This window comes from Phragmites australis, chromosome 11 (assembly GCF_958298935.1).
Source record: "Phragmites australis chromosome 11, lpPhrAust1.1, whole genome shotgun sequence".
In the NCBI taxonomy this organism is placed as follows: domain Eukaryota; kingdom Viridiplantae; phylum Streptophyta; class Magnoliopsida; order Poales; family Poaceae; genus Phragmites; species Phragmites australis.
This window is the reverse complement of record NC_084931.1, coordinates 1,611,852-1,625,316: the sequence shown is the minus strand read 5'-3', so window position 1 is coordinate 1,625,316 and position 13,465 is coordinate 1,611,852. Positions and strand designations below refer to the sequence as shown.

General features: G+C 43.4%; 1 protein-coding gene across 1 annotated transcript; it reads right to left on the bottom strand.

Moving 5' to 3' along the window:
* Nucleotides 1-623: 623 nt before the first annotated feature.
* Nucleotides 624-4,756, bottom strand: LOC133885199 (uncharacterized). Its single transcript, XM_062324872.1, has 3 exons — nucleotides 4,432-4,756; nucleotides 3,962-4,332; nucleotides 624-1,169 (listed from the first exon to the last, which is right to left on the bottom strand). Exons 1-3 carry the CDS (start codon nucleotides 4,588-4,590, stop codon nucleotides 734-736), a joined length of 966 nt encoding a protein of 321 aa, XP_062180856.1. The 5' UTR covers nucleotides 4,591-4,756; the 3' UTR covers nucleotides 624-733.
* Nucleotides 4,757-13,465: the final 8,709 nt, after the last annotated feature.

The following is a 13,465-nucleotide window of genomic DNA, read 5'->3' as shown; positions in this document are numbered from 1 at the left end:
TGGGCAACTGGGAGCCACCGAATGTGCCATCAACTTCAGGCTCTGAACCTGCGACGAGGACGGCTCCCGCTCGGACAAACTTCATCCAAAAGCATCCCCTTCCTGGTTTCACATGCAATCCTGCACTGACAACGATCACCCGATGCGACGGCCGGGATCTTTCTGAAAGCATATTACCTAGGAACATAAGCAGCAGCAGGCCTTGAAGCTCATCAGGATTCATCAACCCTAGGGCTGAAGAGAACAGCAGCATCTGCTGTTGGTGCAACAATTTACAGTTGATGCAGTTTTCAAATCAATACAGTAAGCATGCTTACAGTCACTTGCTAGTTGCCACCTGTTTATATGTATGGAGGAATTAGATACCCGGCAACGTGGTGTTCTCAAGAAATGCCTGACAAGACTACTGAGACATGAGGTTGAATCTGTGTCCTGCCATGTAACAAATATGCAACTGATAATCCAAAAAACATCTATGACTACCTAGCGGGTACTAGGAGAAAGATGAAGCGTCAGAAGATCTGCAAGATTGATGCTGCCACAAAGGCACAACTGAATCTGAAGATCTAGAGGTAGATTCAACTCCATTGTCAGTAAGCACTTGGGCATAATTTTGCAAGAGATAGGAAAGAATATGCCAACACTAGCATTAAAACAGTGATAGTACATTCAACAAATGTAACTAGAGCTGCTCCACAAACAAATAAACACAGGCTCACATTGTACAACAAAGTTAAGACAGAAGTTGCTGGATCCCTGCTTTTTGGTCAGCTGTTAGATTAGTGGGGAACTTGATCTGAAACTTGATCCTCAAGTTCCCTTTCTTACACGGCTCCCTTGTGATTGGCATCCCTTCGCCTTGCACAACTTCTTCATAAGTAGGACTGACAACGGACTTCACAGGAATAGTCAGATTTCGTCCATCCAGAGTTGTCAGTTGGACTGTGCAACCCGTCAATGCCTCCACAAGAGAGATCATGTGAGTGTAAATAAGGTCGTTCCCATCTCTTTTGAATTTGGGGTGTGCCCGTTCTTCTATTATGAACACTAGATCCGAAGGTATGACATTACGCATCTCGTTGCCTTTCTCAGGAAAGGTGATCTTTGTACCCTTCTTCCATCCGGGCTTGATATCTATCGTCAGGATCTCCTCAACATTCGTTGGTTTCCTTCACAAAAACACAGAATATTTTATCAAAAAAAAAAGAAGACATAGAAATAATGACCTTTGCCTTTCCCTGAAAATTAAAAGCTTTGCACAATACAGTTAACCAATAAAAGTTTCATATACTCTAGAAAATCCCAGCAACTTGACATAATAAATTGATGCAGTCTTATCCATCCAGCACATCGTAACAACTGATAGTTGATAAATCACTACCCAACATAAATGCAATAATCATCAATCATATTAAAAAACAATACCCTAAATGTGACGTTTCTTAATAGGGCCAAACAAACAAACTGCATCTACATCATTTTGTCTAAGCTTTGTGTTCCAAAGTACCACATCATTAGGATCTTTTTGTAAAAAAAATTCAGAACACAATTTATTCACCATCCATCCCTTTGTGGTTATGGACCTACTTCAAACAATAGCTTTGGACCATCATGATAACTAAATGTTGCTAAAAAAACATACAAAATAAAACTGTACACCACGGGAAATCTCCTGCAGTGCTACTCCAAACTCATTGAGAACATGTGTTTTCATATTAGATCGTCTTATATTTAGCCTCGATCGAATACATGTTTCCAACCACCAACTTGCCATACTTGTGTTTCGTCAGAGCACAGAGATCCATCCGTGTCCCTCAATGTTTTTAATAATAATTTTTAAGTCAACTACATGACCTAGTAGCTTCTTTCCAAATGAGTAACATATCACAGATTCATAGTTCAAGTGCTCTCATAACTCATAAGTCCACATGCACAACTTCTGGAGGCACATTAGTACTGAATCATTAACACAAATACCTAGGAACTAAGAACCACAGCACAGTAAATTAACAAGTAAACACTGCACCAAGATATATCTATCCTGAGTTACGAAATTAATCACAATTGTCCACCTCCAGTGATCTTCACCGAATCATCTCTCAACTGTACAAGCCCAGTTATTGAAGTATGTGTGCCTTCGAATGCTCTGATATCCTTTTATATTGTGTGGGTTTGACAGAAGCTCAAGCCTTTAGGCCCTTACTGAAGCTACTATGCCTTAAACCCCTCATTTCGTCTTACGGAGATCTCAAAATGATACCCTTCAAACTCGATTTTCAATAGAATACTAGAATCTATAACTGCAGTTGTAAGCATGAGTTATGAACATAAAAAAAAAACATCATTAAATAGTCTCACAAGTTAGATGGTCAAATACATGGCTATGATTTTGTCAAGGGACCATACAAGTGATCTTTAGGTGGCATTTTAAAAATAGATAGGTGCTAGGCAGGTGGTGGGGTGGTATGGCAGGAGGGTGGCACCTTGCGGCTAGCAGCCGACTTTAAGTGTTTAGGTGCCAAAGTGACGTTTTGTTATTTTTTGTGAAAAAAAATACATCAGATAGTTTGTAATAAAATATCCCGAAATTATTTGTACACTACAGGGTTCTGGCAATATCCCGAAATGTGTACTGAGGAGGATAACATAAGGAAACTGGAAAGCCCATATGATTAGCTCAAGCAAATCATATTGCAAGAGGACAGAGGCACCATGCCGCGGTGTACATAGATAAGATTTCTCCAACATGTGACACAAGTTATGCACCGTACAATAGATATACATCATATAAGCACCCCAATGTCATATCCGAAGCATATTGCCAACTCCAAATAAATCATGTATGATGGTCAAGGTTAAAGCTAACAACAGAGTTCTGGCCTGACTACCTGGGAAGCAAACCATAGAGCTACGGATTAAGAATGAAGGATAAGGTCGAAATACATAACATATATTATCCAAAAGTATGAGGAAGTATCAAGAGGCAACATGCAACAGAAATGTCATGGATTGAAACACAAAAAGATTCTCTTAAGGTCACTCAATAGAGAGAATTAGGAGCGCTGTAGCCTATAAGAGACATAAGACAAGTTAAACATCACTTGTAGTTCACCCTCTCTCCTCTCTACTTTTTTTACCAGGTCTATCAAGTTCCTCTCTTCTCAACCTTTCCTCTCATGTTCCTCACTGTTTCCTGCCCTTACACTCTGCCAGTATATGACTAAATAGCAATGGCAATGATCCAGATAGTCCAGAGCGTTGCAGATGGATACAGCAAAAAGACATGGTCTTTCATCTAGTCAACAGAAGCATCTCCAATATGCAAGCCAAAATTGGAATTTGAAAGATCCATAAAAACAGGCACGGGCTAGTACTTTGAACTAATCCCTACTACAACAATCAGACCTGCTCACCCTCATCAAGACCGAAACAATTCTGATGTTTATGAGCTACCGGAAGAACTAAAGCTTCGATCTTTACACAAGAACATAATGCTAAATCCTGTGATCTGTTGGGAATCCAATCGCTCAAAAAACACAGGAATCACTCACAGCTATCAGTTGCTAACGCTCTCTGAAGATTGTTCGGCAACAGAAGTTCAGAACTTCAGAACTGAGGTTTTTGCTGCGAAGCTGCAGCGATTTTCTAGGCTTGTATTGCTTTAAATAAAGGAGTAAACAAAGCACGATTACATGACCAAATTGAGGCCGAAAAATAAGCACACCACGATCCACGATTGCCATGCCATCCCAGGATCGTGCTGAACTTGTCTTAACTGAAACGGACCGAAAATACAGCAAAGACTGATGACTAACTGACGCTGACTGAACTGGAAAAAAAAAAAAAACAAGCTAAGCAACCTAAGGAAGCGGTGAGTGGAGATCATGGCAAGGATTGGATCCTGTCATGATCAGTATGTATTGTGCAGAAAACAAATTGGACAAGGAATCAGCGGTCTCACCCGGCGGCGTCGAGTACATCCCTGGAGATCTTCATCTTCTTGGTGGCGCCCTTGTACAGGTCCTCCAGATTGCAAGCTAGCTGCCGCTCGATCGGCGGCGCCTTCCTCTGCGCCGCCGCGCTAGACGCCTCCCCAGCGCCGGCCCCGCCAAAGCCCGGGAACCCGTGGGGAACGCCGCCGCCGGGGGTGCGGGGACAAGCCCCGCCGAATATCTCGGAGAAGATCTCCTCGGCGCTCCTCGGGTTGAAGCGGAACCCGTGGGCGCCGGCGCAGGCGGCGTGCGTGGATGCGGAGGGCGGCGGCGCGCCGGCCTTGAGGCCGTCCTCACCGTACTGGTCGTAGATGGCGCGCTTCTGCGGGTCGCTGAGCACCTGCGATGGGGGGCAAAAAGAGAGAGAGGCCATGAGGAGATGGGTTTCTTGGCAGGACGAGGTGGCGGCAATGGAGGAGGAGGAGGAGATGGTACGGACGTCGTAGGCCTCGGAGACCTGCTTGAAGAGGGAGTCGGCCTGCGGCGAGGGGTTCTTGTCAGGGTGGTACTTCATGGCCAGGCGGCGGTAGGCCTTCTTCAGCTCGTCATCGGAGGCGCCACGGCCGATGCCCAGAACCTTGTAGTAGTCCACCCCCATCGGCGGCGACGGATGATGCTCTCGCCGGCGACGGCTTTGCTCCGCCCTTCTCTCACGAGGGTTTTGGATTGGTGGTTGGCTTGTTTCTTGATGGTTTTTGGTTGGACTTATGTTTTCCTGATCTTGAGAGTAGGACAAAGAGGAGGATATTTTGATAATTTAGATTTGGATTTGCGATTATCCAGTTAGAGTGAATGAACTATGACATATATTTTGATAAATTTCTAATGTGACACCTATTAAATATAGGTGTCTTAGACAGTGTTTTAAAAAGTGTTTATTTTTCTTTTTTCTAATAAGCAGAAAAGTGAAACTGTCATTTTAATATCTTTTGTCTACAATTATGGAATATAGACTTATTTATCAAGCAATGCTAATAAGATCTCCTTTGGTTGGTAACTAGTTTATCTACTTTTTGTTAGTTTTTGGTAGGATCTTTTTTTTTTCTTGTTCAATTATCTAGAGAGTAGTATAAATAGGACGATTTTACTAGTTTATACTATATTTTTTTATTTTCTGGCAAACTTGACCTAAATCGTATGAAATGTAAAAATGTGGTTCATATAAATATTGCATCCATATTTTATTATCAAGATGACCACACTACTGGACACAACCTTATTTTTGATGAAGCATTCTAACAAATATCTACCGAAAAATCCAATTTTCTTATACCATTGGTTGATCTGACTACACTACTTGGAGTCGTTGGCCGTTCTGACTATACTACTTAGAGCTAAAGTCGCGAGTACACCAATGTTATTTGAATAAGCTATTTTATTTTTATTTTTATTTATATTTAAAAATAGAGACTTAAATTATTTTATCTTATTTTAAAAATAGAAACTTAAATGCTACAAACACAAAATCTAATGTAGAGCATAGCTTTGCCAAACAGGATGTAAAATCGAGAAAATAAGCTTCATCTTAATTTCTGATCTATTTACTGAAAAAAATGAAATTCTGTTGTATAAAAAAGTGGAAAATGAGAGGGATGTTTTTATATCTCAAACTGGCAAAGAATGCGTCTTCTTCTCTCGGTGACGGTGAGACCTGAAAATATGTCCGTGTTAGGAATATTTGCCTGTCGAGTTTAGCCATCCGCATAACCCGGCCAAAAGTAGTAGACGCAGATGGGATCAAGCAAGAGCCATCGCAACGACCTGCAACGGATCGAACTATGAGCTGCTGCTTATCGTTGTCGCGACAATGGAAACTCCTGAGTGTTACCTGACATTTATGTCTAATTTTTTTTATAACTCGAACTCTCTAAATTCGAATCGGATTTTAAATTATATTTTATGTGTCTAATTCTTTTTTCCGAGTTAGATTCTAATGTCCATATCCAGCTAACACTTTCTCCCTTGTTTGTTGGTGGGTTCGTTTCTGATCTATCCACAACAAAAAAATTTAAAATAATATTATTTTATAAAAAAATTATAAAAATATTTTCCAAAATACGAAATTTGCATAAATACTTGCTTGTCAATACACGAAGTGCCGACTAGAGATGTATCAGTACTCCACGTGCCAACAATCTACGTGTACAGTGGGCCCAGGGCTTATCGGCACACGAAGTGCCGATATGTGGTGGGCCTAGTGCAAGCACGATGCCACATCAGTAGTTGATGCACCGCGGTAGCCTGTCGATACTCCGTGTGCTGATAGATGAACACATAGACAGCTGACACGTAAGGTTTGTCGGCACTCCACGTGCCGACAGATCTATAATAATTGGCGGGCCATCGAGTGCCCGTTCGTGTTCCTTGAATGACCGTTGTCGAACATGACTCCGAGCGGCGGCGACGCAATTTTGAGCGGCGGCGAGCGCGGGGCGCATAGCGGTGTGTTTTGGTTTCTATTTTTTTTTTACTTTTTCAATGTAGAAGATCGTAGGAGAAATTAGGTAGAGTACAAAATGTAGAGTAATAGATTAGAAAATTTAGAATAGATAGAGTAGGAAATTTAGAAACGAGTACAAATTTTAGAATAGGTAGACCTAGTTCAGATATTGTTAATAGTTAGAAAATTTAGATTAGAATAATTTTACCTTGTTGGGCAATGTAAAATAGTTAGAAAATGTAGAATAGTTAGAAATTTTAGAATAGTAAGATCTAGTTTAGAAATTAAGAATAATTTGGAACAATAAATTGCATGGCATATTTAGAATATGATATTTATTATATTTAGAGTACAATAGTTACATTTGAATCTGTATGAAAATTAGAGTTGAATTTTTTTAAGATTTAGGAAATTATAGAAGAATGTTTAGAAGATTTCTAGTAGAACGTGTGGAACATTCAAAGTACATTTGTTAGGATATTTAGAGTAGATTTTTTGAAACATGTAGAATTTGAAATATTGTCATTATTGTTTATAAATTGTCGGTATATGTAGAATAGACCATTTGATTTGATTGGAGACATATTTGTAGTAGAAATATTTTATAGTTTAGGATATGAAAAAATTGTAGGCATGTTTACATTAGATGATTTTTTTGCAACATTGATTTTAGAATGTGATGTCAATATGCATTGTTGAACATTTAGGGTATAATTGTTGTATAATAGTGATTATATTTGATGGATATATATATAATATAAATGTTGAGGTAAAAAATAATGTAGTGCATTTTATTTTGTAGGGTTATTAGAATTATTTGAACTGACGGAGTATAGTATGGTTGTTGAATCAGGGATGTCGGTCGTAGTGGGTTTCAGAGTTTTTTTACAGTTATGGATATGTCATGCATTATGATAATGGAGTAGATTTGAGTAGCTTCCAGTGTATGGACACATCACTGAATAGTTCAGGAGTGATGAGGCAGGCCGAAGTGTTTGGGTGGCTGTATAATCTATTGCAAGTTAGTCGGGCACAATAGGGGTTGACGGTCAAGGTTTTGATTCTTAGGCGTCGTGAAACCGGATGGCAGTGGGAGCTTTGGAAGCTAAAAATATTCAAATCAATGACAACAATTTATGACAATGTGGTTGACACGGGGTTTTTCCCATGTCATTTAATACTGATGATTTTCTTCTTCTTTGCTAGTCTCCATCACCACTATATGACTTCATACAGTGACTGGATACTGTGCATAGTCAAGCAGATGTGTTCCTGCTGCACACGCAACACCGGACGGTATGGTGACGATTTCATGAAATGGAAGCGAACGAGAGGAGAGAGGCTACCGGCAAAAACATGTAGGAGGAACAACAAAAGCTGAGAGAGGAGGAGAACCGTTTGAAGGAGGAGACGTGTGAGGCAGATAGGGAGAGGAAACGCGAAAGGGCACGTCGGGCTCGTGAAGCTAGACCTGAGGCGGCGAGGAAGGAAAAGTATCCCGCTGCTCTCAATTCTCTAAGGCTAGAGTGCTGTCGGTGACATGGGAAGCAGGGGTCCCTGAGTCCCGAGGCCAGGTTAGCAGAATGTCACGTGACGTCTTTCCTCGGGGACCATCTCCTCGAGGGCCGAGAAGAGCCAGTCCTGGGAGGGGTGCTCGGGGCCATGAACAGTGATCTCCGAGTACCCAGTGTTCCCCGAGGACCCGAGAAAAGGCAGTTCCGGGAGGGGTGCTCGGGGCCATGAACAGTGGTCTCCGAGTACCCAGTGTTCCCCGAGGACCTGAGAAGAGGCAGTTCCGGGAGGGGTGCTCGGGGCCATGAACAGTGGTCCCCGAGCACCCAGAGTTCCCCGAGGACCCGAGAAGAGACTTATCCGGGAGAGGGCGCTCGGGGTCATGAACAGTGATCCCCAAGCCCAGAGTTCCCTGAGAAGCCCCTTGCCGGTGGACCTCACAAGGGATCAACGATGAGGTGTCAATCGGTGAGAGACCCGATGCTGCATTTAAGAGAGAGCGTGGTCTGTCATTTCCAACCACTCCCCCCACGCCTGTCGTACTGAGTACGTTAGTCCGTACCACCGCCTGGCAGAAAGGCGTGGGGACATTTAATGCGATAGGTCCCATCGCACGTCACCCTGCGGGGCCCATAAGGGAAACGGTTTGGAGATATCATCACTGAGATTGAGGCGTATCGCCTGCCCCGCTGCTGTGTCAGATCCACTCTGACCGAGCGAGCATGCGGGGCAGTTCGGCGGCTGCCCGGTGGACCCCCATGCACTTGCTAAAGTTAGGCGTAATGGGCGACAGGACCAAGCGAAGGCGCGTTTTCAACCCCTGTAACGTCAAACTATAGCCCCATGACGGTTGCTTTCCATTTATGGCTTATGAGAACTCGTGCCCCTGTTTCTGGGCACGCCGAGCCTCCCCCAACAGGATAAAAGGGGGGTGCACTTCGTAGAAAGGCAGACTTGGAAGAGCAAGACGACTGATAGAGGTCAAGTTGAGACAGGGCAGCTCGAAGCAAGACCGAAGCTCTAGACTTAGACAAAAAATCTTGTAACTCAGAGATCCAGAGAAAGGCATTCCAAGAGTATCAATAGCATATCATACACACAGGAGTAGGGTATTGCGCTCTGTGCAGCCCGAACCTGTCTAAATTCCCTTGAGCATTTACTCTCACTAGCCGACGATCATCCGTCCCGCCTAGATCTCACATATTCGCATTAAATCCAAGTACGAGGTAGATCCAGAATCAGCTCCCCAATTGAATCTCAAAGGGGGTCCCTCAGGATCCCCGTTTGCGGTGTTCACCCACCGACAAGTGCCAGTAGTAATCAGCTAGTTTTAGTTCTCTAAGGCATATTAGGTTTAAAATCAGTACATGTCTAGGTTAGTACGAAAATTGTACCGTACATACCAATATCGCTGTTACAGCCTGTATGTGGCATGTCTGTGGTTTGCGTCGATTGTAAATGACTTCTTTAAATCCCTGTAAGGCATATTAAATTTATAGTCACCACGTGTCTATGTTGGTATGAAAATTGTAACGAACATATCATTGTTGTTGTTAGAGTCGGTATGGAGCTCGTTTGTGCTTTGCGCAAATAAAATTGTCTTATTGAATGGCCATGGTAGGATAAATCAATATTTCAATATTATGCCATTATGTCGTATTCCACTGCAATTTCCATTAAATATTTTTTTTTCTGAAAAACAGTTCAATACAAAAAAGTAAGTGAATTAAAAAAAATTTACATGTCATCACTTGGTGTGCAAATAGGTCTATGGACAAACCGCTTGCCAACATGCCAGTTAGGTTCAACACCGCTATTGGCATACGTGTTCCCAGGGGGCCTGTCAACTGATGGTGTGTCGACATGCCCTTTGAGCCTATATTGCATGTTGACAGGCCCCATGGCTCGTTGCCATGTAAGTTGTCAGCATGTGGAGTATTGACAGATCTCTAGTAAGCACTCTATGGGCTGATAGACAATTATTTCTGCAATTTTTGAATTTTAGATAATATTTTTGCAATTTTTCAATAAAATAATAATATTTTTTAAAAAAGAATGACATGACACAACGCTTTCCACTGAGGAGTGACTAGCTTTCGGCTGCCTCAAGTGAAGGCCATGTCATGCCTTAGACCGCGCTTCCCAGGCACGATTAGCTCATCGTGTCGTGCTGGCACGACTCTTCTCTCGCGAGCCCAGGCACGCTGGACCCCACCATGCTGGACTAGCACGGGTACGAGTTGTTTGAGGCAAAAATCCAAAATTAGATAACATACACGACCATATTTGCCGAAATAGACAAAATATCTTCGTATTTAGAATTTTAGTATCCATATTCGGCACCTCATTTACCGAAAATTAATTTTCGGTACACCGTACGCCGAAAATACACGGGCCCAGCCATATTCGGCACACGAGGTGCCGAATATGGCACTGTAACCCATATTCAGCACCTCATATGCCGAATATCAGTTGTATTCAGCACATGAGGTACCGAATATGGCCTGGCCCCGATTGTCACGTCTGCTTTTGTCGCGTTGCCGTCACTTCAATGTTTACTTTCTGCGCAAATGCCCAACATGCATGCATGTTGCTTTACTTTTTGCGTGTGGGCGCGTCATTTTGCTACTTTCGGTGCGTCATGTTGCCTGCAACCCGCTACACAATGAGGAGTGAGGAGGATCTGCAGAGGCGAGGAGCAGCAGATGCGAGCAACGGAGCGAGAGGTGAGGAGCAACAGCGTAGCGCGAGGTGAGGAGCAGTATCGCAAGGAGAGGAGGAGCAGCAGCGCAAGGAGAGGAGCAGCAGCAGCGTGATAGTAAGCACTTAGATTATATAGGTAATTAATATAGATTAGTAATAATAATAAGAGTAAGTAGATTGTTTAAGCCGATCAATTAGATTTGATAAATTATATTAAGTTGATAAATTAGAGTACTTACGTTTTCTTATGTTTTTTTTATTGAACTATGAAGCTTGAAATCGTTGTTATGGCTCACGCTCGTCTTCTGGCGCTTCTTCAGATGAGGTACGACGAGAACCATAGGGGAGGATAATTTTCACAGGGCAGCAGGTACAATGATTATATGTGATTTTGAATTGCCACAATAATTAGTTACTTACTCAGTACATGTATTGGATACCTTTGCAGTTGGTTCCGTTATGTGGCAGGAGTATGCACACGATTAAGGAGTTAGACCCTCGATTCCACGAGCCACTGCATGGGTAGGACTACTACCGTTCGCTTTCTTGATGGTCGGAGCTGCCATGGTTAGTGGTGGTAGGACACCTCTCCCGCTGATTGAGGCGCCACTGCTCACAGCTCTCGTGGACTAGTGACGTTCTGAGATGCACACGTTCTACTTTCCTTTTGGCAAGATGACCGTAACATTGAGGGACGTGGTCATACTGACCGGGCTACCGATCATGGTGCCCCGTTAGTAGTTTCGCGACCAACAAAGAAGCAGTAGAAGAGTTACATTCAGGGCAGGTAATTATTTGTTATGTAATTCACTTCATATGCTTTAGTGCTATTCATGCTTCACTGACCCTCTGTATTTTGTTGGTTTGGTGTGCAATATGATATGAAGGATGTTGGCCTCTCCATGTCCTGAATTCATGGTCTGTCACAGTTTGGTCCATGCCCACCAGATATGAACGAGGCTACAGTTATGCAATATTATGAGGTGTACTTGTATATCCTGCTGGGAGACAACATGTTCTGTAATACGGTAGACGATTATGTCCTCCCTCATATTGTATGGTTTGCACGCCAGCTCGCATTACGTCCTTATGAGCCGACATCTTACAATTGGGGATCGGTTGTGCTGGCTGCTACATACAGAGGATTGTGTGCCGCAACCCAGCGGTCAAAGAAGAAGAGATCTGTTACAGGCTGCCTACATCTGTTACAGCTATGGAGCTGGGAGTACCTCCCGGTTTGTCGACATTAGGTGAGCAAGAGCTACTATCCTGTCCCCATCTCCGATGGCGTTGCAGATGACATGAGACCTACGACGGGGTATCGGTGGATTCATACCAGGCTGAGATGAAGTCAGCAGCAAGACCATGGTAACTACTCCCGGGTAATCAGTGATCTAGACGTCCTCAGCGTTGATATCGTGGAGTGTGATCCATGGCGTATGGCACGAGTGGCCAAAATTGCGACTGGAGGTCTCATCGCATCCCTTTGTTTGTGTGACTCACACTTATGGATGACCAGATACTTCTTGTTGTACATGAACAACGTGGAAGTTTATTTTTTTAGCATGTACAGAGACAGTTCGGGTACCGACAATTGGTTTCAGTACCTCCCTCACAAGACGCTGGACGGGCGTATGAGTAAGTTTGTTATTGTACGTACCATTATTACCTTAAGTGATCTATGTTAAGAAATTATAAATATTTATGTCACGTACAGGAGGAGTACACAGGGGACTGCAGGTACGCAGGATTGGTCATCCATTAATGCCAAGCACATAAACAGGTGGACAGAGTTAGCCGCGGTGGATGTCATCGTTCCTGCTGGATAATACGACGATGACACGTACTGTGAGTACCTTTCGTGGTATCGTTCGCGCACCTATGCCACCTTACTCAGCGGACTTATAGAGCCGGCTCCCAGACCCTTCCCTGAGGATCGTGTCCGCCTTCTTCATGTTGTGGTAAGTGATGTGGTAGTTCTAATGATCTTCATTAGTTAAGCCTATGTATTACTGACATGACCCTCATCTTATATGGACCAAAGCAGCGTACGAAATGCATACGCATGCGGAGCAAGCAAGTGGGGAAGCAAGTGGGTCATCAACGCGAAGGGATCAGAACCCTCTCTGGGACTACATGAGGACGAGAGAGTCTCGCTTGTTGTCCACGTTACATGGTCTATGTGGTTGTGCCCCGCGTTCGAGGGGGTACGACCTATCATCCATGGACCCGTCCCGTGCCTCCCACAGCATGCGCTCGTCTAATGCTCGTGAGGAACCCGTTCGGACACAGTCGCGAGAGGCATCTTCAGCTGCGGAGCATCATGTGTCACGTTCCGGTGCTGAAGCCGAGGAGTGCATGGAGGCTCCTGAGTCCGAGCAGTGTATACTGGGTTCGCAGCCCTTGCAGTGGACACAACCTCCTCAAACTACGATGACACCTACACCTATAATATCAACACATCACGATGATGTTATTGACTCCACGCAGCAGACGTCTAACTGGAGCGGCCCACATGATTTTGACTGGGCTGCTTCAATGCAGGCCAATAGCTTTGTAGAGCTTCTAAGAGGCCAGTGGATGAGGGTCACACACCTGTTAGATGCTTACACTCCTAGGGATTGCATGCGGCGTCGACGTCGTCGAGTAGGCAGTGTACTTGTACTTGTTCATGACACATGTATTATTCACTTTCTTTCCGTAGTCATCTCTATTATGTCTTATCCACTATATTGTTAATATAATTATTTTTAATTTATCTAATGTTTGTCAAATAATTATGGCATATAACTTTATTTATTACTTATTTATTAAGCAT

Bases quoted from the DNA above. Each gene is read 5' to 3' on its own strand.
- LOC133885199 (XM_062324872.1), bottom strand. From the start codon at position 4,590: ATGGGGGTGGACTACTACAAGGTTCTGGGCATCGGCCGTGGCGCCTCC. The intron at 4,333-4,431 runs GTCCGTACCATC...CCCCCATCGCAG, and splicing joins AGGTCTCCGAGGCCTACGAC to GTGCTCAGCGACCCGCAGAA. The intron at 1,170-3,961 runs GTGAGACCGCTG...GTTTTTGTGAAG, and splicing joins GATGTACTCGACGCCGCCGG to GAAACCAACGAATGTTGAGG.